At 44.4% G+C, this 25,555-nt stretch overlaps 1 protein-coding gene across 2 annotated transcripts in view; it reads left to right on the top strand.

Annotated features, from left to right (window-relative positions):
• stat5a (signal transducer and activator of transcription 5a) overlaps positions 1-24,263 on the top strand; it is a 124,725-nt gene extending 100,462 nt beyond the window's left edge. The window contains exons 6-21 of one of the 2 annotated variants that reach the window (XR_012982521.1): positions 3,485-3,659; positions 7,917-8,047; positions 8,660-8,811; positions 10,406-10,561; positions 11,545-11,724; positions 12,454-12,541; positions 13,026-13,148; positions 13,700-13,792; positions 15,288-15,494; positions 17,351-17,445; positions 18,546-18,688; positions 18,941-19,096; positions 19,294-19,345; positions 20,450-20,554; positions 20,724-20,800; positions 21,272-21,283. Coding sequence is in view for 1 of the 2 variants with exons in the window: in XM_076264975.1 (XP_076121090.1) it covers positions 3,485-3,659; positions 7,917-8,047; positions 8,660-8,811; positions 10,406-10,561; positions 11,545-11,724; positions 12,454-12,541; positions 13,026-13,148; positions 13,700-13,792; positions 15,288-15,494; positions 17,351-17,445; positions 18,546-18,688; positions 18,941-19,096; positions 19,294-19,345; positions 20,450-20,554; positions 21,272-21,395 (1,980 nt within the window). In the remaining variant the exon portion in view is untranslated. Of the gene's footprint in view, positions 1-3,484; positions 3,660-7,916; positions 8,048-8,659; positions 8,812-10,405; positions 10,562-11,544; positions 11,725-12,453; positions 12,542-13,025; positions 13,149-13,699; positions 13,793-15,287; positions 15,495-17,350; positions 17,446-18,545; positions 18,689-18,940; positions 19,097-19,293; positions 19,346-20,449; positions 20,555-20,723; positions 20,801-21,271 lie in introns of both variants that reach the window. The other variant, XM_076264975.1, reaches the window with a different exon arrangement.
• Positions 24,264-25,555: the final 1,292 nt, after the last annotated feature.

Here is a 25,555-nt window from a genome sequence, read left to right as displayed (position 1 = left end):
CTTATACACATACTGTTCACACTGATATGACTACAACCACAATCATAACCATTATTGCCATGTACACACACACGCACACACTCACACACACACACACACACACACACACACACACACACACATACACACATACACACTCTCTCTCTCTCTCTCTCACACACACACGCACACACACACACTCACACACACCCTCCCCTTACCTTGTGTCAAACCTAGCTAGTTCCTAATCCCCCAGGGTCTTGAATTTCCCCTGGGGATCTATCTATCTATCTATCTATCTATCTATCTATCTATCTATCTACAGTAACTATCTATCTATCTAGGGTCCTGTTCCTCTCATATTCTCTTGCTCTACACCTCTTTGTGACCCCGTGGCTCTCCACATACAGATAGATAATCAGTGTTTCCCACATAATTGAATTCTATTTGTGGTGGTAGGTTTGCAGAATTAACTTGAATGCAACAGTTTTTAACAAATTAGTGCAGCATGGTTATTATGCTAACCAGATTCAAGCAGAATTTAGTACATCCTGGAAAATCATTGTGTGGTGGTCAATTTTGATATTGTGGTGGGCCGCCACAAATTAGTCAATGTATGGGAAACACTGATAATAGAGAATAAGATTGCTTCCTCCAGAGCTACAGATTAAGCTCTCGTGATAGTGAGTGCCATGAAGTGGGGAAGGAGGTCAGGGTCAGTGTGTTTGCTAGATAAAAGGTAGCCGTTCACGGATAAGATAACTGCTCCCTTAACTATGCGCTTTACAGCAGCGCCATGCAGAAGAGCCAGGCTTGGTTCCCAGGGAAGAGGGTCATTAACTGCTTAACGCCTAATAGGGCTGCAGCTACAGATTATTTTAATTGTTGATTAATTTGTTGATTAAGTTACCTGATAAAGCATACATTAGTTGTGCTTGTGTGTGTAGTGAAAAATGTCTATCGTGTTTCCCAGACCCCAAACAGAGGCCCCAAGATCAGTGTTTGCCTAGCCTTGTTATGTCCACACCCCAGATACTCACATTATATATATATATATATATAATATCTATATATAGATATAATATATATATATCTTGTCTTTTTTTCTTAAATTTGGCTCAAATCAATTAAGCAATTAACTATGGTTGGCAATTCATTACAGTTTTTCTCGATTGCTTTAATTACATTATTACATTACATTAGAATACATTTGGCTGACGCATTTTTAACCAAAGCGACTAACAACATGGTAAACAGTTTAAGCTTTTTAAAGCAATTCTCTCAACAATTCTAGGGTAAGTACAAAGCTAGAGGACGATAAGAATAAGTGCATCAGTGAGTGCTGTTTTCAAACAGTAGAGTGTCAGTTCTAGTCAGGTGGTAAGTGCTAGGATCAGCAAGACTAGTTGTAAGTAGTGCTACGAGAGGAGATGTTCTCTGAAGAGCTGGGTTTTCAAGAGTTTTTTGAAGATGGAATGGGATGTCCATGCTCTAGTAAGAACTGGTAGTGTGTTCCACCAACAAGGAACAACAGATGAGCAAAATTTGAATTGGCCTGAGCATACTTGGCAGAGCTAGACGTCGTTCGTCTGAGTAGCGCAACGGTCTGGAGGTAGCATATGTCTGTATGAGGGCATTCAAGTAGGTGGGAGCAGAACCGAAGACTACTTGAATTTGATGTGGGCAGCCATAGGTAGCCAGTGTACTGTAGCTGGATGAGCAGCGGGATAACATGTGCCCTTTCGGGTTGGTTTTAGACCAGGCACGCCGCCGCGTTCTGGATCATCTAAAGGGGTTTCACTATGCAGGTTGGGAGACCTGTCAGGAGGGCGTTGCAGTAGTCAAGTCGTGATGACTATTGCCTGTACCAGGAGTTGGGTAGCATCTTGAGTCAAGTAAGTCCTGATTTTCCGTATGTTGTAAAGTGCGAAACGGCATGACCGGGCGACCGAGGCAACATGATTGGAGAAGGTTAGTTGGTTGTCGAGAACGACTCCTAAATTTCTTGCAGCCCTGGTAGGTGCAACAGACAGGGAGTCAATTTTGATGTTGATGTCATGGTGTATGGTAGGTTTAGCTGGAAGAACCAGCAGTTCAGTTTTTGAGAGGTTTAGCTGGAGGTGGTGTGCCTTCATCTATGTAGATATGTCTGAGAGGCAATCCGAGATCCGTGCCGAGACCAAGAGGTCATCAGGTGGAAAGGACAGATAGAGCTGTGTGTCGTCTGTAGAGCTGTGTGTCGTCTGTATAGCAGTGGTATGAGAAGCCATGCAAACAGATAATCTATCCCAATGAGGTGGTGTAGATAGCAAAGAGAAGGGGGCCCAGCACTGAGCCCTGGGGGACCCTTGTGGTGAGATAGTGAGGTGCAGATAGCTGTCCAAGCCATGATACGTTAAACGAGCGTCCTGTGAGGTAGGATTCAAACTAGGAGATAGAGCAGAGCCGGAGATTCCCATGTTAGAGAGTATAGAGAGAAGGATGCGGTGATTAACTGTGTCAAAGGCAGCCGATAAGTCAAGCAGAATGAGTACAGATGACCGAGCGTTCGCCCTGGCTTCCTTTAAGGCTTCTGTTACAGACAGCAGAGCCGTTTCGGTAGAGTGGCCGCTTTTGAACCCAGACTGATTAAGGCTTGTGTCAACTCTGACATCACATTTTCAAAACAATTAACACGCAGGTCTAAGCAAAAGCACTCTGGTCAAAATTACACATTTTGCTTGCAATGTCTCCAAACATTTAAAACATGCAACAAAAGCAAATTTTGCCTTCAAACAACACATCTTGTAGTCAAATCACTGTGTGGTTTCAATCAATCATTACACACTGGACAACAAAATGCAAAACATAGTTATCAAGTTTAGTTATCAAGTTTAAGCCTTCATTTTTGCTATGTCTGTTCCGGTATCAGAAAAACTGTGAAAATACTAAATGTATTGAATAGCTTTTGTACTGTTTTCTTCACCAAATAGGCAATACAGAACTTTCTCTAAACGTGCTTTAGATCCATACTTCTAAATAGCAAAACAGAACAGACATGGTATCTCTTATGGATAATGAATGGTTGCTGACTGAGGAATTGTGTAAAGGAGGTTCACACAGGTGTATCAGAGATTCAGACTTCTCTACCACCTCTGAATATATGTTTTCCTTTTGTTTAACACAGGGAAACCAATAGAGTTTGGGGTCTTTGAATGACATCTGTGTTGACTATTTTGCAAAAGGGTGTGAGAAATATTAGAACCCAATGAAAACGTGTGAGCAGATTTGCAAGAGATGACTTCTGCTGTGCAAAGAAGGTGTTAATGAAGACCAAGTAGATCCCAGTTTCTTTAAGCAGGTCAAAGCAATCGAGAAAAACTGAACATTTATAAATGTATCTATTAAATGTTAATAGTTTTACTTAGCAAGGCTAACAGTGGTTACACTATAGTACAGCGGTAGAACTCAATTAGAGTTGAGGCCCAGTCGTCACTCACGGTGGCCTCTGTGTTGTGATTGGCAGTCGAGCTCCCCTGTGGGTGGGATGATGGACAGCATGTCCCAGAAGTACCAGCAGATCAACCAGCTGTTTGAGGAGCTGCGCGTGCTGACGCAGGACACGGAGAACGATCTGCGCAAGCTGCAGCACAACCAGGAGTACTTCATCATCCAGTACCAGGAGAGCCTGCGCATACAGGGTAACAATTACACACACACACACACACACACGCAAACACACACACACACAGGGAGAGGGAACTCAGCTTTTCTAAATAGAGAGCGAGGTCACACAATGGCCATGCATGTAACCCCCCCCATACACACACTAAGCGGCACAGACACCAGTGTTAATGCCCCTGTCTGTGCAACTTATGGAGCAGCTTGGCAAGACAATCCACATGAGTTTATAAAGGATGTTCCATAACTCTGTGCTGTAATGTCAAATCAAGACAATCCACATGAGTTTATAAAGGATGTTCCATAACTCTGTGCTGTAATGTCAAATCAAGACAATCCACATGAGTTTATAAAGGATGTTCCATAATTCCAATCCACATGAGTTTATAAAGGATGTTCCATAATTCCAATCCACATGAGTTTATAAAGGATGTTCCATAACTGTGCTGTAATGTCAAATCAAATATGAAGGCTTTTAATGAATAAATGAGAAGATTCAAATAATAAATGGGACTGTTTTAAATGTAATTATACGTTAATATAGCAGCAAGCAGCAAAAAAGGGCTCCAAGCTGTTTGTCCAAATGCTGTTTGTCCACCCTTTCTAAGAAATGAGCCAAAAGATGAAAAGATCGAATTCATTATGACATAGTCACCTATGGGTGCAGTACCTCAAGTTGAGTTGTGGGGGGAACCTCAAGTTGAGTAGTGGGGGGAATTAGGGATCATGTTTCATGAAGTTACATGACTTTTAACCTTCTGGTTTCTGCTGCATAAACACTTTTAACAGAGAAAAATATGGAATAGTAATCCTAAAAAAAAACAAAAGGGTTCCTTCAGCTTCTCTGCTTGAGCCCTTATGATAGAACTGGACAAATCTAAAATAAAGTTGTTAGTAAACAGAAAGCCCTAGGGTCATACACATGCATGTTACACGTAATGCACACAGGAGGTGTAGAGAAGTGTCCAAGGGAACGAGAGGGGGTGGCAGGGCTGAAGTGAGGGATAAGGGATTTGACCGGTTTGGTTGTGGCAGGAAAAATTGTACTCACAAACGTTCAACAGAGATGATGAAACCCAACCCAAGCAGTTTGCCTGTTAGATGCGTCACCTCTGGGTTCCGTGGGTAGAGAGGGCTCCTGGATGACATATACAGCACTTAAACCAAACTGCTATAGAACTGAGCACTGAACTGGAATTTGGTGAAATCTGACAGGTATATGGGAAGACAAACAAGAGTGTCCAAGTGTGTAAAAACCCTCTGGTCAATGTGTTTATACAGGATGCTGCTCTGCTCGATAGTTTGGACAGTGAGCCACTAGCCGCTGTTTGATTTGGGGCAGCCGTGGCCTACTGGTTAGCGCTTCGGACTTGTAACCGGAGGGTTGCCGGTTCGAACCCCGACCAGTAGGAACGGCTGAAGTGCCCTTGAGCAAGGCACTTAACCCCTCACTGCTCCCCGAGGGCCGCTGTTGTAGCAGGCAGCTCACTGCACCAGGATTAGTGTGTGCTTCACCTCACTGTGTGTTCACTGTGTGCTGAGTGTGTTTCACTAATTCACGGATTGGGATAAATGCAGAGACCAAATTTCCCTCACGGGATCAAAAGAGTATATATACTTATACTATACCAGTGGTTCTTAACTGGTGGGTCGGGACCCAAAAGTGGGTCGCGGAACCATTCTGGGTGGGTCACGGAGCTTGTGGTTAAAAAAAGAGAAGAAATCGCCCATTTCAAATAGACTTAAATTGAGACGAAATGGTGCAGAATCCAAAGTGTGCGATGTTCACAATTGCTGGAACATGAGCGAAAATGCCTCATAATAAAGTACACCTGTCAAAGACAGACCTGTCAAGTACTTTAAGGTGACATCAGGAGTTGGAGACTTCACAAATGTAATGCCAAACAGCATGTTCCAAACAAATAGGCCTACTGTCTTAGCCGCTCTGTTGTCTTGAACGCTATAAAATATATATATATGGGTCGCGACTTCATGAACATGGGAAATTGTGGGTCCCAAACCCAGACCAGTTAAGAACCACTGTACTATACTGATTTAATTTCCGTGTAGACTCAGCTGTGCAGGCTGAGGATCATGCAGGAAAACAAAAACAAGACACGCCCACCATGCACCTGTGCAGTGGGCACAAATCAAGCCCTATGAGGTGGAAGATGTGGAGACAAAAACATGTGTGCAGAATTACTCTCATAAATGTCATGTTTAATTAGTGTTTCCAATCAGGCTGTTCTCAAATTAATAAAACATATCCACAGGCACTTTACATTAATGAAACAAAACACTTCAAAACAGATTCCTCAAAAGAAATTAAATGCAGATTCCCAGTTTGCCTAACCTAAGGCTTTGTATTAATGATAGAATAATGTTGACATAAATGAATGTGCATTGATTAATGTATCCAAGCATGCTAACATTGGTTGATGCTATTTTCGTATTCAGTATGTATACCCACTTCCACTACAGTTTTTTCAACCTTCCACCCTTTTCTCAAAACTGTAAACACAAACCCCCATTCTCTAACTACATTCACAAGACCTTTGACACTTCTTGCAAAACTAAACAATCACCTCAAAGCAAAACCAAACAACAACAATGTCTTCAGATCATTCACAATGCAGTCAAAATGAAAACACTACTGAGCAGTCATTACACACTACATGAAAATTGAAAGCACAGTGTTCAGGGCAGGGCATATAGCGGCAGGAGAAATGTTCATTGTTTACACATAAGACCAGACCTGTACATTGAAGATTTTTTTTCTCTGCACATTGGTAAGTACACTCAATGCATTTTGCACTGGAAATCAGAGCAAAACATAATTTCTAAATAGATAATACACTGCACTGAAAAAGCAGTGAAACATTTGTGGAGACAAAAAAGTCAAACAAAAAAGAAAGGAAAAACCCTGCATGAGTTTGGACACGTCACGTGACTGACCATGCATGAGTCTGGAAACGTCACGTGACTGACCCTGCATGAGTCTGGACACGTCAGGTGACTGACCCTGCATGAGTCTGGACACGTCACGTGACTGAACCTGCATGAGTCTGGACACGTCAGGTGACTCAATCAACTAATGTTGCTCAAATCTCATCTGCTACGTTTGGTCCTTCTTTGTTCACATGCTCCTCCAGTTCTTCCGCTATCTCTTCCTCACCCTCGTTCTCTTCCTCTACAGGCTTCCCCTCCCACCCTCACTCTTCCTCCTCCTCCTCCTCCTCCTCCTCCTCTCAGTGCTGCATTGCCTTCACTTTCTGTTCTTGACAAGAACTCACCTGTTGTTCAGTGTTTAGGACTGATTGTTGAGTTTTACAGTTATGCACCACAAGTGTCTTTACACCCGATAGTTGTGTTTGATCAATTGGTTCATGGGTGTGGTATTGTGGAAGGTAGTGTAATTGCAAAGGGTAGACATTATCTGAGATTTCTGTGTCTAAAGTAGAGAAATATGTGGTGTTTTGCAAAAATTGTGAGGCTGACAATGCACTTATAGTTGTGCGTGCAAATCTGGCCTGATTTTTTGTTTACAGTTTAACTGTAAGGTTTAACTGTGGAAAACTTTTGATTTTAGCGTTTAAGCAAAAAAAAATAACTGTAAGCATTTATTCACCCATAATCCTCTTGAAGATCGACAAACTGCTTAGAGCAGTGACCCCTTTACCATGTGTGTTCAAACCATTTGCCTGAAGTTTGTGTGTTTTGTATTCTTCTCTACTTTTTAAGCACCTTATTAATTCCATTGCGTTATTACATCATTGTGTGTGAGAGTGTGTGTATGTGTGTGTATGTGTGTGTGTGTGTGTGTGTGTGTGTGTGTGTGTGTGTTAATGTGTGGATGTGTGTGTGGTCTGAGTAATCAGACGTTGTTGCATTTGCATTGTGTATACAGCTGCTGAAAGTGTTTATTTATGTGTTTGTTTGTTTTTTCTTGTCTCCTGTGTGTGTATACTTGTGTGTTTGTGTGTATTTTGGTCAATATATGTATGTGTGTATTTGTCTGTTTGTGTGAATATGGCTGTATGCATACACTATATGTGTGTGTGGGCATGTGTGTATGTTCTGTGTGTGTGTCTGTCTGCGTGCATCTGTGTGTGCGTGTGCCATTGTGTGTGTGTGTGTGTGTGTGTGTGTGTGTGTGTGTTTGTGTGTGTGTGTGTGTGTGTGTGTGTGTGTGTGTGTGTGTGTGTGTGTGTGTGTGTTAATGTGTGTATGTGTGTGTGTATGTGTGTGTGTGTGTGTGTGTGTGTGTGTGTGTGCAGCCCAGCTGAGCAGTCTGGCCACCCTCCCCCCTGCGGAGCGACAGCTGAGAGAACCGGCGCTGCTCAGCAAGAGAGCCACAGTGGAGGCCTGGCTCACCAGGGAGGCCAATACACTACAGAAATACAGACTGGTACCGGCTCTCTCTCTCTGTCACAAACACACACACACACTCACACACACACACACACACACACTCACACACACACACACACACACACACACACACTCACACACACACACACACACACACACACACACACACACACACACACACACTCACACACACACACTCACACACACACACACACACACACACACACACACACACACACACAAACACACACACACACACACACACACACACACACACACACACACACACACACACACACTCACACACACACACTCACACACACACACACACACACACACACACACACACACACATTCTCACACACACACTCTCACACACAAACACATACACACACACTCTCACACACACACACACACACACACACACACACATACTGTACACACACACTTCCATCCATATTGGTGTTTTTATTTGTCACGTTATCTCTCACCTATAATCTAATAGCCATTTCCTCCCTCGCTCTGCTCTCTCTGTGTGTGTGTGTGTGTGTGTGTGTGTGTGTGTGTGTGTGTGTGTGTGTGTGTGTGTGTCTTCAACTGTGTGTGTCTGTGTGTGCACGTCCGTGTGTGTGTGTGCGTGTGTCTGTAGGACCTGGCTGAGAAACACCAAAAGACATTGGCCATGCTGCGGAAGCAGCAGACGGTCATCCTGGACGACGAGCTCATCCAGTGGAAGAGACGCCAGCAGCTGGCCGGCAACGGAGGTCCCGCCGAAGGAGGCCTGGACATCCTGCAGTCCTGGTACACACACTCACACACACACACACACACACACACACACACACACACACAAACACACACACACACACACTCACACACACACACACACACACACACACAAACACACACACACACACACACACACACACACACACACAAACACACACACACACACACACACACACACACACACTCACACACACACACACACACTCACACACACACACACGCAAGCACACGGACACAGACAGAGAGAGAGAGAGAGAGAAATGGGAAGAGGAGAGATAGACTTCTCTGCATAGTCTGTCTGCCTCTTCACCCCCTCCATGTTTGGATACTGTCTGTCCACTAGCTACTTTTACCACTGTCTTTCTGCCTCACTGTTTGCGTGCTATATTAGCACATTAGCACATATGCATAACCCCTCCCTCCATGCCACAGCCGAACTGTGGCCACACTTATACCTTTTCTTAAAATAGTTAAATATATAGATATATAGACTCTATTTCTGCATTGTTGCACTGACATACTCATTTGCACTATCACCATGACCACTATCACCATTGCACTATCACCATGACACTCATTCACACAGAGCACCTTACCTTACCTTACTATGCACAGAGAATCACAGGCTCAGTCCCTGCCTCAGTCATTGCAAGCGCCTCTGATTGATTAATCACCACTATGTGGATACTGTTTTTAGAATTGATTTAGATTAAGTGTTAGTTAGTATAATTTGTATTTTAGTATATTTAGTATATTCTTAATCTTCTACTGTCCTTATTGCTTAGTTGTGTTTTTATATGATATACTTTAATTACTTTTTCTGCTGTTAAAGAATGTGTATGTGTTGTCTGTATGCTGCTGAGACCTTGAATTTCCCCTGGGGATCAATAAAGTATCTATCTATCTATCTATCTATCTATCTAAATGTGATTAATGTGCTTTGCATCACACACAGCTTATACACATACTGTAGTGCATAACAATGAAAACACACTTGGATTCACAGTCACACACCCCCAGAGACATAAGAGATCATACATTTGAATCACACACACACACACACACACACACACAGACCAAACCATTTAATCCATCCATCCAACCAATAGCTCCATCTTTATCAGTCCACTAAGCACTGCACTCACTCTCTACAGGCAGACTGTACATCAGCATCTGTAGTGTTGCATGTGGTTTACAGAGTAGTGCGGACTACACATGTGCACAGTATGCAGCTCACTGGGCTCTGTGTGGCGTCTAGTCTACAGTAGTGCATACATGAGGTTTGGTTCCTGTGGTTGTATTTACTGTATATGTGTGGCTTTGTGTGGTTGTACATGTACGTGTGTGTGTGTGTGTGTGTGTGTGTGTGTGTGTGTGTGTTTGTTTCCCTGTACCATTTTCTTCATGTGGACATAAATAAATGGTTAAAGTGTGTGTGTGTGTGTGTGTGTGTGTGTGTGTGTGTGTGTGTGTGTGTGTGTGTTTGTGTCCCTGTACCATTTTCTTCATGTGGACATAAATAAATGGTTAAAGTGTGTGTGTGTGTGTGTGTGTGTGTGTGTGTGTGTGTGTGTGTGTGTGTGTGTGTGTGTGTGTGTGCTGACAGGTGTGAGAAGCTGGCTGAGACCATTTGGCAGAACAGGCAGCAGATCAGGCGAGCGGAGCACTTGCGGCAGCAGCTGCCCATCCCCGGCCCCATCGAGGAGCTGCTCACCGAGCTCAACGGCACCATCACCGACATCATATCAGCCCTCGTCACCAGGTCTGTCTGGGGTGGGGGTGGTGCCTGCATGTCTGTCTGTCTTGACTGTGTGTGTGTGTGTGTGTGTGTGTGTGTGTGTGTGTGTGTGCGTGCGTGCGTGCGTGCGTGCGTGTGTAAGTATTCGTGTGTTTGTGTGTGTGCTTGTGTGTGGGAGTGACAGTACAATTCAGTAGTAATTGTGCTCTGACGTGACTTGTTTGTATGTAGTGTTGTGTGATGGTTGTGGATGAGATGGATGCTAACTCTATGGGGACCACCGGAGAGCAAGGGACAGGGACGGCAGGGGACAGAGGGAGGATGACCCAAAGACCTCCTAAGCCATCTTAACATGAGCTCTTTGTCTGCCTCTCACTGTCAGGAACATAATCACTCATACACCCTGTGTGTGTGTATTTGTGCATGCATGTGTGTGTCCATGAGTGTCTGTGTGTCTCTGTGCTTGCTGCGAGAGTGTGTGTGTGTGTGTGTGTTTTGCCTTTGGCTGTGGGCTGAACACAACATAGAAAAGCAATCAGTGTCTCATTGAATGTATGTCAGACACTGTGTCACTTTCAGGGGACTAAGCAGAGAAACTGGATGTGCTGTTTCTGTTTTTGCTCTCTTTCTCTCTCTCTTTCTCTCTCTCTTTCTCTCTCTCTTTCTTCTTCTTAATCTTATATCTGATAAAAGCTGTTTTACTTTTCAAGAAATAAGTCACAATTGAAAGAAAGAGGTCACTCGAACAAACCGACTAGCAAACTGGCCAATCAATTCAGCAGCCACACACAAACAGTCTGAACAACATGTAAGGGCTGAAGAGCTGATTGTATTGTTGCAGCAGGCACAACTATGTGAATATCTGCCAGTAAGGGGCCTTTGTGCATGAGGACAGGACTGAGCTGGATTTAACTTGCATGCTTATTGGGAAATCCACAACAATGTATGAAAGAAGATAATGTGTTACTGTTTTCTTTGTTTGTTTTTGTATGTGTGTGTGTGTGTAGCACCTTCATCATAGAGAAGCAGCCTCCCCAGGTGCTGAAGACCCAGACCAAGTTTGCGGCGACGGTGCGTCTGCTAGTGGGGGGCAAGCTGAATGTGCACATGAACCCACCACAGGTCAAGGCCACCATCATCAGTGAGCAGCAGGCCAAAGCCCTGCTCAAAAACGAGAACACCAGGAAGTGAGTGCACACACACACACACACACACACACACACACACACACACACACACACATACTGTATACACAAACTCAGTCAGACATCCTGTGTCATGGTGTGTGTTAGAGCATGCTATGTGACAGGAACATTTAGGACAGCACAAATGGCTCAAGAGCAGTCTAGTCTACTAGTGGTCATGAATTTTTCAATGTTATTCATCTTTCCTTTATGCCTCTCTTTCCTCTCCTTCTCTCTCCCTCTGTCTTTGTCAACCCCCTTTCTCTGTCTGTCTCTCTCCCTTTCTCTCTCCCTAACTCCAAATCCCCTTATTCCCCCCTTCCTCCTCTCCTCTCCTCTCCTCTCCTCTCCTCTGCTCTGCTCTCCTCTGCTCTCCTCTCCTCTCCTCTCCTCTCCTCTCCTCTCCTCTCCTCTCCTCTGCTCTCCTCTCTGCTCCTCTGCTCTCCTCTCCTCTCCTCTCCTCTCCTCTCCACTCCTCTGCTCTCCTCTCCTCTCCTCTCCTCTCCTCTCCTCTCCTCTCCTCTCCTCTCCTCTGCTCTCCTCTGCTCTCCTCTCCTCTCCTCTCCTCTCCTCTGCTCTCCTCTCCTCTCCTCTGCTCTCCTCTCTGCTCCTCTGCTCTCCTCTCCTCTCCTCTCCTCTCCTCTCCACTCCTCTGCTCTCCTCTCCTCTCCTCTCCACTCCTCTGCTCTGCTCTCCTCTGCTCTTGTTCCACCTCTGTGTCTCCCTCCTCAGTGACAGCAGTGGAGAGATCCTTAACAACAACTGTGTGATGGAGTACCACCAGACCACGGGCACCCTCAGCGCACACTTCAGAAACATGGTGAGATGGAGAGTGCCTCTAGTGGCCCAAAACACCCCAGCACCTTGGCCTAATGTGACCTAAGGTGGCCTAATTTACAGTGGGGGCGTGAGAGGGACGGTGTGTGTGTGGGGGTGGGGCGGGGGTTGTAGCGGGTTAAGACAGCTGGAAGATTTTTACGTGTGAGGAGGCCGCCATGTTAAGTGTGTGTCAACAGCCACTGACAAAACTCCTCTGAGGGCCAGTCTCATCTCAAGGTTGCCTCCTTCACAAAGGCACTGATCCATCAACACTGGGTTCAGATCACGTTTGAAGAATTAAAGAGTATATTATAGGATTTAGGCATGATGAAAAGCAAGGAAAAGCCAAGCATGACCTCCATAGTCATAAAATGAGGTGGACAGTGTTGCTTATTAAAAGAGATTATTCTATTGATGTCTCCTTTTCCGTGTCTGTCTGGACGCCTGGCCTGCTTAGTGACCCTTGCGTTTTCTCCCTCCCGTAGTCCCTGAAGCGGATCAAGCGTTCGGACCGCCGGGGCGCTGAGTCGGTGACGGAAGAGAAGTTCACCATCCTCTTCGAGTCCCAGTTCAGCGTAGGCGGCAACGAGCTGGTGTTTCAGGTGAAGGTGAGCCAGCGCCTCAGGAGATTTCTGTGAGTGGCGGAGGAGGAGGAGGAGGAGAAGCGGCTGCTGATTGGTGGGGAGGGCTGCTTTGTTGTAAGCTGATTGCCTCAGTTGTACCCTCAGCGCTCTATACACTGTGAAAGAGGTTTCTGTCAAAAGCCGAGTAGGTCTTTATCCTTTTCTTCTTCTTTTCCTTTCTGTTCCTTTTCTTCTCTCAGAGCAGAGCTCCGTCACTACCTTGACACTTAGCAAAGCGTTTGGGTCGGAAGTGAACTGGGCTCCAGTGCACTGGGTGCAGGCAATTTGTCACTTCCCTGGGAGTGCTTTTTGGCCAGGGAACCCCTGACCTTGACATTGTTCCCCCTTGAGTGTCCAGAGAGGAAGGAATTAGAGCAGTGAGAACAGGAGGTAGCGGGTCAGCCAACGGGGAGGGAGGCCACACGGAAGATACACTTATTCTTTTGAGAGCAGACAGGGGGCTTGACCTGCACTGGCCTTCTCTCTTTATTCATTTGCTTCCTTTTCTTCTGCCCCTCTCGTCCCCCTCCCTGCAGACTCTCTCCCTACCTGTGGTGGTCATTGTTCACGGTAGCCAGGACAACAACGCCACGGCAACAGTCCTGTGGGACAACGCTTTCGCTGAGCCGGTGAGTTGGGTGCTGTGGTGGTTTGGTGTATGCCTGGTGACCTTTAACCTTAATCCCAGTTGTTGTTAATTGTTGTTATCCAGAGGAAGGCCATGAGAACAGTGGTGATGGACAGAAATGAACCCAAGCACTCTGACTTTTTTTATGCTACTCACTTTCATACTTTCATACAGGAGGCCACATCAAAACATGAAGACAAAATAATCTCTGACTAGATTTTATAGAATTTCAAACTACTTGCTTTAGGCCAACATAAAATGAGCTTAAATCAAATGACATTACTATAATAACCAGGACAATCCTCTCTATGCCCTCCGTGTTACAATGAATAACACATAACGCTGGTATATTGGCACTAATAACATAATAAAGCTTTATAAAACTCACCATACAGATGTTTTGCCAGATGTTGATGTTTATCAGATGTTGCTGAGTTGGGGTAAACTTCCGTCTTGTGCAGAGTGCGTAACTGTGTCACCCCGGCGTAAGATGAACACAAGAATGGTCATGAATAGAGAGGGAACGCATCCAGTGAATCAGCTGTCCTGTGAATGGGCTCAATAGAAGCTTCTGAGCCTCCTCAGGAAGAGGAAGCATTTGTGCATTTCACAGTGTAGAATTCTTTCTCTTCTTTCTGAATGAAAAAAAAAGGTTGAGGTGAATGTGTAATGCTTTTGAATGTTCCCTCTGTACAGTACTTTAGGAAGGAAAGGAAATTTACCAAAAGAAAAATCTTACTTACTTACTTATTAAGAGTGCCTGGGGTTCAAAGTACAACATGATGTAGGAATTCCCCTTTTCACCAGCTTTCAACTTATTTGGTATCTATTCAGCACTAAGAGGGTACCCAATCAGCTTAAAACTGATGAAAAACATCAACAGTGTGACAGCCTCCATTGTCCTTATTGTAAGTCAGTGTGGCATCCAAATGAGTTTGAAGCTGTTATTTGTCAGGTAAAAAGAATTAGGGTATGTTGCTTTTCATTTAGGTTTTGAAATCTAAGTTTCATCCTTTACATGTGTGAAATAAGCAGCAGTGTAGAGGTAGAGTGAGGACTCAGCAGCAGTGTAGTGGTAGAGTGAGGACTGAGCAGCAGTGTGGTGGTAGAGTGAGGACTCAGCAGCAGTGTAGTGGTAGAGTGAGGACTGAGCAGCAGTGTGGTGGTAGAGTGAGGACTCAGCAGCAGTGTGGTGGTAGAGTGAGGACTCAGCAGCAGTGTAGAGGTAGAGTGAGGACTCAGCAGCAGTGTGGTGGTAGAGTGAGGACTCAGCAGCAGTGTAGTGGTAGAGTGAGGACTCAGCAGCAGTGTGGTGGTAGAGTGAGGACTCAGTGAGGACTCAGCAGCAGTGTAGTGGTAGAGTGAGGACTCAGCAGCAGTGTAGTGGTAGAGTGAGGACTCAGCAGCAGTGTAGTGGTAGAGTGAGGACTGCTTGAGCGTTGCTTGGCTCATACTCTGTTCTCCCTGTCTTGTCTCTCTCTCTCTGTGTGGTACAGGGCCGGGTGCCCTTCATAGTGCCTGATAAGGTGCTGTGGTCTCAGCTGTGCGAGGCCCTGAACATGAAGTACAAAGCGGAGGTGCAGAGCACCCGGGGCCTGTCGGAGGAGAACCTGGTCTTCCTGGCCCAGAAAGCCTTCAACAGCTCCAGCGGCAACCCTGAAGACTACCGCAACATCACCATGACCTGGTCCCAGTTTAACAGGGTAAGATGGCTCGCCAGTCACCACATGGGGGCTACTGAAACATTTACACCTTATAGACCTCTGCCCCGTGCTTTGAGGGAATGCAACAGTCACAGGCATTTGGTGAAGAGAGCCTTGTAGCTTACAGCCAGGCAAACACTCTGGTACTGGCCTGGTTTTAGCCGTGATTGAAAATTGTAGTGTGGACTGTTGAGGACTGTGATTTAGCGGGAGGTTGAGTGGACAGAGTTAATTAGAGGGTACCAGGGGTCAGACCTACAAGACCCTCCTGTGTCACGCTCAAGTGTCCCCCACCAGGAGGCTAAATCTACCTGACAGTGTCCAATCAGTTGGTCTATATGTAGTGTCACTGTATGAGTGCATTTTGTACAGATTGCACACATATTAACTTGTAAACGACCCACGCACACACACTGCTGGAGAGGACAAAATAACAGATACAGTAGGTACTCAATGATTAAAAACTAACCAATGTGGACTTTACACACACACTCACACAGACAGACACACACACACACACACACACACACACACACACACACACACACACACACACACACACACACACACACACACACACACACACAGACACAGAGATACATGTATGTTTTTATCTGGGAGGGGAAGCTTTATGTGTTGAGAGATGCATGTGTTTGAGACATTTTATTCTGGTAATCGCTGACGTTGTGTTCTTTCTGAGGACATCATGATCTAGATGAGAGGAAGAGACAGAGGGGTTAATAGAGAAAGAGAGACAGAGAGAGAGAGAGAGAGAGGTTCTAGACAGACCTCGTGAACTGGACAGTACCTAATGCATTTAGTCCCAGCCACCGTGATTCCTGTTAAAGTCAGCCTATTAAATGAGAGCGCGCCGGCGCATGTGTCCTTTGATTAACTGGTCATGGTTGGGTCCAGCAGCAGGAGAGATATCAGCCCGCAGATTAAACTGTCATGCTCGAGATTGAAAAACAGGAATAAACGTCCTCATCAGCCCAGTTAGGCCTTGTTTCAGCATATCTTTCATATTCTACCGCCTTGAGGGATTGATTGGTCACTCGCCCAAGACAGTGAACACATTTAATATAGAATGGTTGAATGAGTGTTGTTTTTTTGTTGTTGTTGCTTCATTGGTCTGTTTTCTGAGCTTATCTGCTTGGGACAGAAATAGCTGTACAATTGGTACAGTGTATTCTGTGGCTAGTGACATGGGGGAGGGGCTCTTTGGGTCTTCCTGTGACCAGTAAATAATGAGGTTATTTTTTAGACGTGTCTGTAAAGTAGCTATTTTCTGCCTTCAGCTGCTTTACCTCTTAATTATGTCCCAATCGCCCACTATGTACAGTATGTGTAAGCACACACACAAGTGTCTTTTTTTTCTATTACCTTTTCATCGTATCCAAACTACAGTAGGAGTCATCAGCACATCAATCCTATCTGATTCATCACAGCATGTGTGCGCATTTCTGCTCTTCCACCATGGCCTTTGGTTCACAGCAAGAGCTCTAATTTCACCTTTCCTCTTGGGTTGGAGGGCTTGTTACTCATGGCTTGTTTCACCATGGCATCCTCAAAGGTCCGCTACAGGGAGGAGGCCTTGCTAAACATGCAGAGTCGGTTTGCTCATTCCTGTAGATTCTGACCCTTATCTCATCTAGGTGCTTCATGAGATTAGGGTGTCATCTTGTTGTGTTATGTACATACTGTATTACCACTTCAGTTTCAGATATCATCTCAAAGGTGTGATTTTGTGGTTTTACAAATGTCCTCACAAATTGTGACTCCAGGGGATTTATTCATTTAATTTATTTACGTAGTAATACATTATGGTCATGACATTTTAATCCCCTTCCCTTCAGGAAAGTCTGCAAATGAGAAACTTCACCTTCTGGCAGTGGTTTGATGGTGTCATGGAACTCACTAAGAAACACCTGAAGCCTCACTGGAACGACGGGTAAGAGATGGGTAGAGCTATGCACTACTCTCAGTGCTTATTTGTAATCCCAGTATTCCACTTGTCCCTTTATTATAAACATCTATAAACAACATACAGATATGAACAACATTTTATTCATATACCCTGGCAAATATTGATTTAATGATGATTTTCTCTTGACCAATATGTTTGTTGACTGATATTCTGATTCTGATATTGTTCTGAATAATTTTGGACATGCCATTTTTCATAAAAATGTTAAAAGATAAATATGCTTCTTTTTGTTGATTCCATGTTTCTACCACATTGTCTTACAACCTTTTGGCATGTGGCAGTGTCATTTTCAGTCAGAACAAACATATTGGTCAAGAGAAAATCAACATTAAATCAATATTTGCCAGGGGTATGAATAATTTTGTTCTCAACGGTATATATTCCCCAGTGACACACTCAAATGGCATTAAGAATGAACGTGTCAGTGAGATTGTGTACAAATGTATAATGGAAGAAGATGCTTTGGTTTAGCAGTTAATGTTTGATGACGTTTGTGTCTTTTTGAGTGTTCTTGGACACATTGTGTTTGTGTGCCTACCTTGATCTCCCAAGTTACTGGCCAATCCTGTCCACTTGCTTAAACCCTTGTCCACTCACAAGCAAAACCCCCCATGTAGCTAACACTTTATCTCTTTCGCCATGGAAACAGGATCTAGTAGCTATGCATTCACCTATATGGGTGGATAAAGAGGCTTATTGGCTGTGTTGCTAGATGTCCAGCATTTCAAGTAGGCTTTCATGCAATGCTCACATGAACACATGCCTATAATAGACAAAGTACTGCTGCAAGAATGTTTACAGTGTGCCCTTGGGCATGTCTGCTCTACCATTAGATCTCTCTTTCATTATGCATTGTATTTACTTTTGTAGGTTTATGTGTTTTATTATGGATGTGCATTGTGCACATGTTCCTATTTGTGTGTGTGTGTGTGTGTGTGTGTGTGTGTGTGTGTGTGTGTGTGTGTGTGTGTGTGTGTGTGTGTGTGTGTGTGTGTGTGTGTGTCTTTGTTGTGTGTGTTTGTCTGTATCTGTTTGCTGATGGTTCCGTGTGTGTTGTCCTCCAGTGCGATCCTCGGCTTTGTGAACAAACACCAGGCCCAGGACATGCTGATGTCCAAACCCAACGGCACCTTCTTGCTGCGCTTCAGTGACTCAGAGATCGGCGGCATCACCATTGCCTGGGTGGCTGAGAACCCCAACAAAGCAGGTAACAATCTCTCTCACTCTCTCTCTTTCTCTCTCTCTCTCTCTCTCTCTCACACACACACACACACTTATACAGAGACTTAGACATATACATGTACACACACATGCATATGCATACATACCCCCCCCCCCCCCACCACCACCACCACCATCACCACCATCACCACCACCTACCCACCCACACACTGTACACACACACACAAAATTCACACACTCACAATTTGATCTCAACATTGCTCTGTTTGTCTGTCAGGAGAGCGTATGGTATGGAACCTAATGCCCTACACGACCAAAGACTTCTCCATCCGCTCGCTGGCAGACCGCATCAGTGACCTGAACCACCTGCTCTACCTCTACCCTGACCGGCCCAAGGATGAGGTCTTCTCCAAATACTACACCCCACCTCTCTGTAAGCAGCCATTTTGCTATCCATCACCTCCCATAGGATTTATTTATTATATATTATGTATATATATTTATGTATTATATATAGAGTCCAGCAATGTGCTAAAACAATGCAGTCAAAATGAAAATTGTTCATTTGATGTCTTTTCTTTCTTTCTTTCTTTCTTTTTTTCACTTTTGCACACTACCTCGACTCTGCAGCCAAAGCAGTGGATGGCTACGTCAAACCTCAAATCAAACAAGTTGTACCAGAGTAAGTGTGTGCCCTCTCCTCCCTTCACCACCTCCAGTAGAGAATGCTGATTTGTCATTAAGTCCACCTCCGCCACCTCTCCTCTGCATACGAGTAGCATCATTATTACTAGCATTTCTAATGCGCTAGTGAGCATCAGCATTAGCGTATTAGCCTCACCAGCGGGTCGGAGACACTCAGGCCTTAATGGTCACCACAGGGACATCCTCCTACTCAGCTGCATTTGCCTTTGTAGACCGCCGCAGCAGGGTTAGTAGCAAAGATTCTAGAACAGAGCTCTGTTCTAGAATCTTTGGTTAGTATCATTAGCTTTAGCAGTTGCTGAGGGAGTGATATTAGATGCCATGTTCAATAAAGGCATGTTAAAAGTCACTGTGAACCCCAAAGCCAAAATAGGTCTTGGGTTGTATCTTACTGTCTTTTTTAAGGACATTGTGAACCCCCACTAGCTAGCGAGCTAGCCATCAAGAAACCAAGCTAAACACATACAGGGCTCACAATAAAACGGTCGAGCAAACACATTGTTCAAGAGACTATCAAACCACATTACAAAAACAAAGTTCACCCAAGGGTAGGCTACTTACAATTTCAGCAGCAACAAAGCCAAGTCGGAGTCCATTTTGCAGTCTTCTTAGAAACTACAATCTTACTACATTTTCGAGGCCTTCCGCCGAGTCACATCCGGATTTCTTCGGTCCGGGACCAGAAAGTTGCATATTCGGTTTTTCCGCGGAGAAGCACTAGGGGGAGACGAAGCACCCTCCAAACGACCCAAAAAGTGTTGTAGAACCATCAGAACGACTCTCAACCTGCATAATTAAGGTCATTTTTGCTAAAATTGTTGCATAGGGCCTCTTTAACTGTCGTCATTAGTAGTGGATGGCAGGTATTCTTGCTACATTAGCAAGGCTCACAACCAGCCTGCTGTCCAGATTGGAGAGGTTGCTCCACAGAGTGAAGATGCGAGGTCCTGGTCAGGTGAACACTTGTTGCTGTGTGGCTGAAAGCTCGGTGTAGATATGTGTCTTATTTCTTTGTGTACATGCACTGCATATATAAATGTGCGGATGCCCATGTGTCCTTGTGTGTGTTTTTTGTGTTTAGATTCACAACAGCCAATGCCGACCCTGCAGTCAACCCAACCTACATGGATCACGCTGCATCACCTGCTGTTAATCATCCACACAGCTACGGCCTCTACCCACCCATGTGAGTATAGAACATGGTGCTGGCATCTAGACCAACAGGGTCACCAGGTTTCCTAACACTCGGATCATGTTTGTACACTGTCTCAACCACATTATTTGAACGGGCCCTGGCTAGACCCTGGAGACATTACAAATGTTACAGTTGACTGTTTCATAACTTTCTGTTTCAGCTAGCAGCAGGGTGTGTGCCTTTGAGCCCCATAATGACTGTTTTGTTGCCTGTGTGACAGGAATTCAGCTCACAGCTGTGAGTTCATTGACACTCCTAGCACCAAATCAGTGATTAATCCTAACAATGTGTTTGTTGTCTGATAGGACCTTAGACATGTACTGTATTCGAGTTTGAGTGGGTGGGATGGGTTAGCACAGTTCGCAGCCCAGTTACAGTAAGTAGGCCTGGATAGTTTCAGCTATGACCAACAGCAAAGTCCATCTATCTCTACAAATATGTTTTGAGTTCTCATTGAAATCTGTGCATTTCTTGAATGTGCTTTGCAAACTAAGATCCAAGTGCAGGTCTGTTGTCCTGATGATGTAACCCTGATGTAACTTCATCAATTAGGACAGTTTTTACTTTGGAGGACAGTAGTCCTTAGAGCAGCTCGAATATTTAGAATGAAAGTGGTACAGACTGGCCCTTAGGGATCTTATCCCCCTTGTCTGTGAGTGACCATTGTGTGTGTAAACCCCCTGCCCTCTACCTCTGCCTCTTCCCCAGGAGTGACCCCATGCTGGACACTGACGGCGACTTCGACCTGGACGACACCATGGATGTAGCACGGCATGTGGAGGAGCTGTTACGACGACCGATTGAGAGCCAGTGGAGCGGCCAGCAGTCCTGACCGCTGGCCTTTTGACCTCTTACCTCAGCCCTCGCCGCCCACAGCCCCCTCACTGCATCACCACCCGACCCCCCCCCCCCCCCCAAGGATCGTCTGCGTCTCATGCTGCCCGTGCTCACACCTGTGTCTCTCTCACCACGTTGGCGCCGATGTGAAATGTTGATAATGGTTGTGGAATTCAATATTTTCTCTTCTCATTTGTTTTGTGTTCAGCGTGCTTGCTGCCTGCCTCGTTTTGTACGGCCCCAGATATGCCAGAAAGAGACACAATCATAAGGCCTAAAGCTACACCCAGTACACTATGCTACAGTGCAGCAGTAGTGAAGATGACATTCGCCAGCCATGTGATAATGTCAAGAGAAATCCAAACAAGCACATGCATGTTTTTTTTTGTTGTTGTATTACTGTCAGTGACTGAAATATCCCAGATAATGCATTGAGAGTTCAGAAATGTACCTGTCTTTTTTTTAAAAAAATTCAGGTGTAGTTCATTCCTGATAGTAGCTGTCTTTTGATAAGGTGTCGTGAAGGATATCCTCTGATCTGCCTTGACTGACAATGTGTATGCTTGTCTCCACACACACACACACACACACACACACACAGACACACACACACGCACACACAGACACTTGCACACACACACACACACACACACACACACACACACATACACACACAGACACACGCACACACACACATTCTCACACTCTGTCCTTAGTCTGTCTCCCTCCTCTGTGTCCTCTGTGCCACTGTGCAGTCCGTGTGCTTCTGTTGACTCTGTTGTCTAGTTCAAATATGACATTCTCCCTGTCCAAGAGTCCCTATCTTCAGTCCAGCCCCACCACTCTTATCTCTCTTTATGCCTTTGATCTCCGCGACTGAGCCTTTTGGCCCTCTCCGCTTGCTGTAGTAACTGTGACCGGCCGAGTTGGTCTAAGCCCTACAACACGGCTTAGAGTGAGGAAGAAACCGATTTAGATTATGGAGGTGTTCACTGTGTCCCCTTTGGGAGTGCTGAATATGCTCATCCTTTTTAGAAACTGAAAAGCTTTTATTCAAAGTGTGTCTGGGTGGCCATTGCACAAATCCACATTGTACACTTATGGTGTAAGGTAAGGTTCAAGTCTATATTTGATGGTGGAACAATTTGCAACTGTAGCAAGTTTTTTTTTTTTCTTTAAAGATCAGTTGTCAAAACTTTTCTGCACTATGCATCCATGCTTGATGAAGACCTGAACTGTGACTGTAGATACTGTGCTGGAGATACAAGATAACATTAGAACATACTGGAAGCATCATTAGGGAGATGGGGGATTGAAGATAACATTAGAATGTGCTAGAATTGATAAGGTGATGAGGGATTGAAGATGACAGACCACGGTAGAAGAGTGATTGCTCAGTGTCAGAATTTGGACACACTCTCTACCTCTTTCACCCCCCTTTCTCTCTCTCTCTCTCTGCACACAATCTTGCTCACATGAAAAATGCAATTCTCTCTTTCTTTTATACACATTCACAAAGCACACACACACACACACACTTCTCCTTCTCAGTTTGTCTCCCAGTAAGTACAAGATGCTCTTTATGCACACACACACACACACACACACACTCAGGAGGTATGAAGTATTGTACGGATCTGTGAAAATATTGAGAAAAAAAGAACTAATCCTAAACATGCAATGTCATGAATTTATCTTTGTACAGGTCAATGCTAATGAAATCTGTTTTCTTTAACACTTTATTACACAAAGCTCATAGTCGTGTCCTTTTAATCGGTCACCTGTGCACTGGCCTGTGTGTGTGTGTGTGAGTGAGTGTGTGTGTGTGTGTGTGTGTGAGTGTGTGTGTGTGTGTGTGAGTGAGTGTGTGTGAGTGAGTGTGTGTGTGTGTGTGTGTGTGAGTGAGTGTGTGTGAGTGAGTGTGTGTGTGTGTGTGTTTGTGTGTGTGTGTGTGTGTGTGTGTGTGTGTGTGTGTGTGTGTGTGTGTGTGTGTGTGTCTCAGTACCCTTGCAGAATCACCAGCCCTATCAGTTACAGCCCTTATGCTTGTGTGGTTCAAATATTTCCTCATGTGAACCTTGCCTTTGGCTTTATTTTTCCCACAAGTTGGGATTGTCCAGTGTGCATACTCTGCTACTGGCCAAACGGTTCACTGATATGGAGGGTGTTTCGGTTGCACACGGTCAGCATTAGCACATTAACACCAAGTGGCTGCCCTTACAGGAGAGCTTCAGGAAGTGTGGCAGGGTAGAGGCTTCAGAAGTGGTCTCATGACTAAGTTGATTTGATCATTTGACAACAGTCCCTATTAACCCCCATCCAAACCACCCACCCACCCACTCCCAAATCTGTCTCTGTTGTTTCAAATTAGTGTTATACTCTATATTTTATAAAGGTTGTAGATGAAGACAAAAAATGAGATTGAAGACAAAAAAACAAGATTGTTAAGTAAAGAAGTCTGGTGATAAGTCTTTTTTTTTTATTGTTCTTGTTTTTCTCTTGACTCTGATCTGTCTTGTTTTGCCTGTACCTTGTTTTCATGATGCTGTAAGTGGACACATTCGATGTGTGAGTGTGCTATGTGTACTCTTTGTGTGTGTGTGCGCGTGTGTGTCTGTCTGTTGGTGTGTTTGTGTGTGTGTGTGTGAGAAAGAGAGAGTGTGTGTGAATGTTTTGTCCTTGTGTGTGTGTGTGTGTGTGTGTTTGTGTGTAAAAAGAGAGTGAATTGTGAACGTGTAGCATCTGTGATTCCTGTTTCATGTTTGTCTTATTTTGTGGTTTTTTGGTTTTAGTGTTTGGATATGTCCAAGAAAATACAGCAATTCAAATGAATAAAGTTTTCTAAATAATTTCAGTGACAGAAGTCCTGCTCTGAATAAAATGTGTTATTTTTTTTATAAATCTATCATCTGATGATGGACAGTCTCCTTCCCATCAGAGATGGCATTTTATGCAATAGTTTTTCAGTTTACTATGCTGAATTAAATATAACTATTTCAGTCTTGCGCACATATACAGTTTATTCCTGATGACAGCATGCAAACCTTCTAGTGTTCTGCATGTGTATAACTCACTGGTCTTACTAGCCTACATGGTTTATTTAGAACTAAGTCAGTACATTTAAAGGGGTCTACAATAACAGCCAACAGAAAAGCATGAAATATCTTAACAAGCTACTGTGAAAAGAAGCATGTAGAGGGAGGACTAGTGGGTCGAGATCACACACAGCTTGTGACAGTACCTGCAGATATACAGTGTTTTGGATGTCGAGGGTTTGGGCCAGCCTGCAACATATGACCTACGTGAATAGACCTACTGGAGAGGCTTATGTTCCATGTGGACATGACAGAACAGAGTTTGCATTGGCCATGCAACACGTTGTGCCACTTCCATACCTCTGCCACATCCATTCTCTCTCTCCATCCTTTCACTCATCTGCTGTTACCATGGTAATTAATCCAGTTGTTAACTGGTCATTGAAAGCCTGTGTCTTAACAGACAGCACCAATTTCCAGGCACTCTTACGGAGCTAATGCTTCATTTCTATAAATAAGAACCATTTGAAACTTTCTCTTCCTGCTGCGCAGATGTACTGAGGATTCCAGTCTTGTCATGCTGCTGTTGCAATATTTCTTCGGATTGTTTGGAGGGCTGATGCCAGAATAATGCTGTTGCTTGGATACCAAACCTGTGGTTGCTTGGTTACAGTTTGACATTAACTGCAGGACCCTCCAAAGCTGTTGTACGGTGTTGAAAAGTAGGCCTAATCACTGATTTAGGTTATAAAGCACTTTAATTATAGATAAGTGAACCTAATGTGGTTTTAACAGCAGAGGCTAAAGCAACATTTAGTATCCACAGGAACATAGCGAAATCCTGATCACCTTTTTTAATTGTTGTGCTATCTGTAGGCCTACTGACAAGGCTAACTTATAACAAGCCAAGGCAAATATAGCCTATACATGAGATAACATGTAATCTTAAATAGGCCATCCTAAAATGAATTCTGAATCAAAGGAATGGTATTTTGGGCACACTTGCATGATCTAACAGAGCCCATTAGTATAAGTATATATACTGTTTTGATCCCGTGAGGGACATTTGGTCTCTGCATTTAACCCAATCCGTGAATTAGTGAAACACACTCAGCGAACA

This window comes from Alosa pseudoharengus, unplaced genomic scaffold, assembly GCF_046254945.1.
Source record: "Alosa pseudoharengus isolate Yale_2024_CS ecotype anadromous, Long Island Sound unplaced genomic scaffold, YU_APseudo_1.1 YU_APseudo_1.1_scf_4, whole genome shotgun sequence".
Lineage (NCBI taxonomy): Eukaryota > Metazoa > Chordata > Actinopteri > Clupeiformes > Clupeidae > Alosa > Alosa pseudoharengus.
The sequence above is the reverse complement of the archived record's forward strand: the minus strand, read 5'-3'. Positions and strand labels throughout refer to the sequence as shown.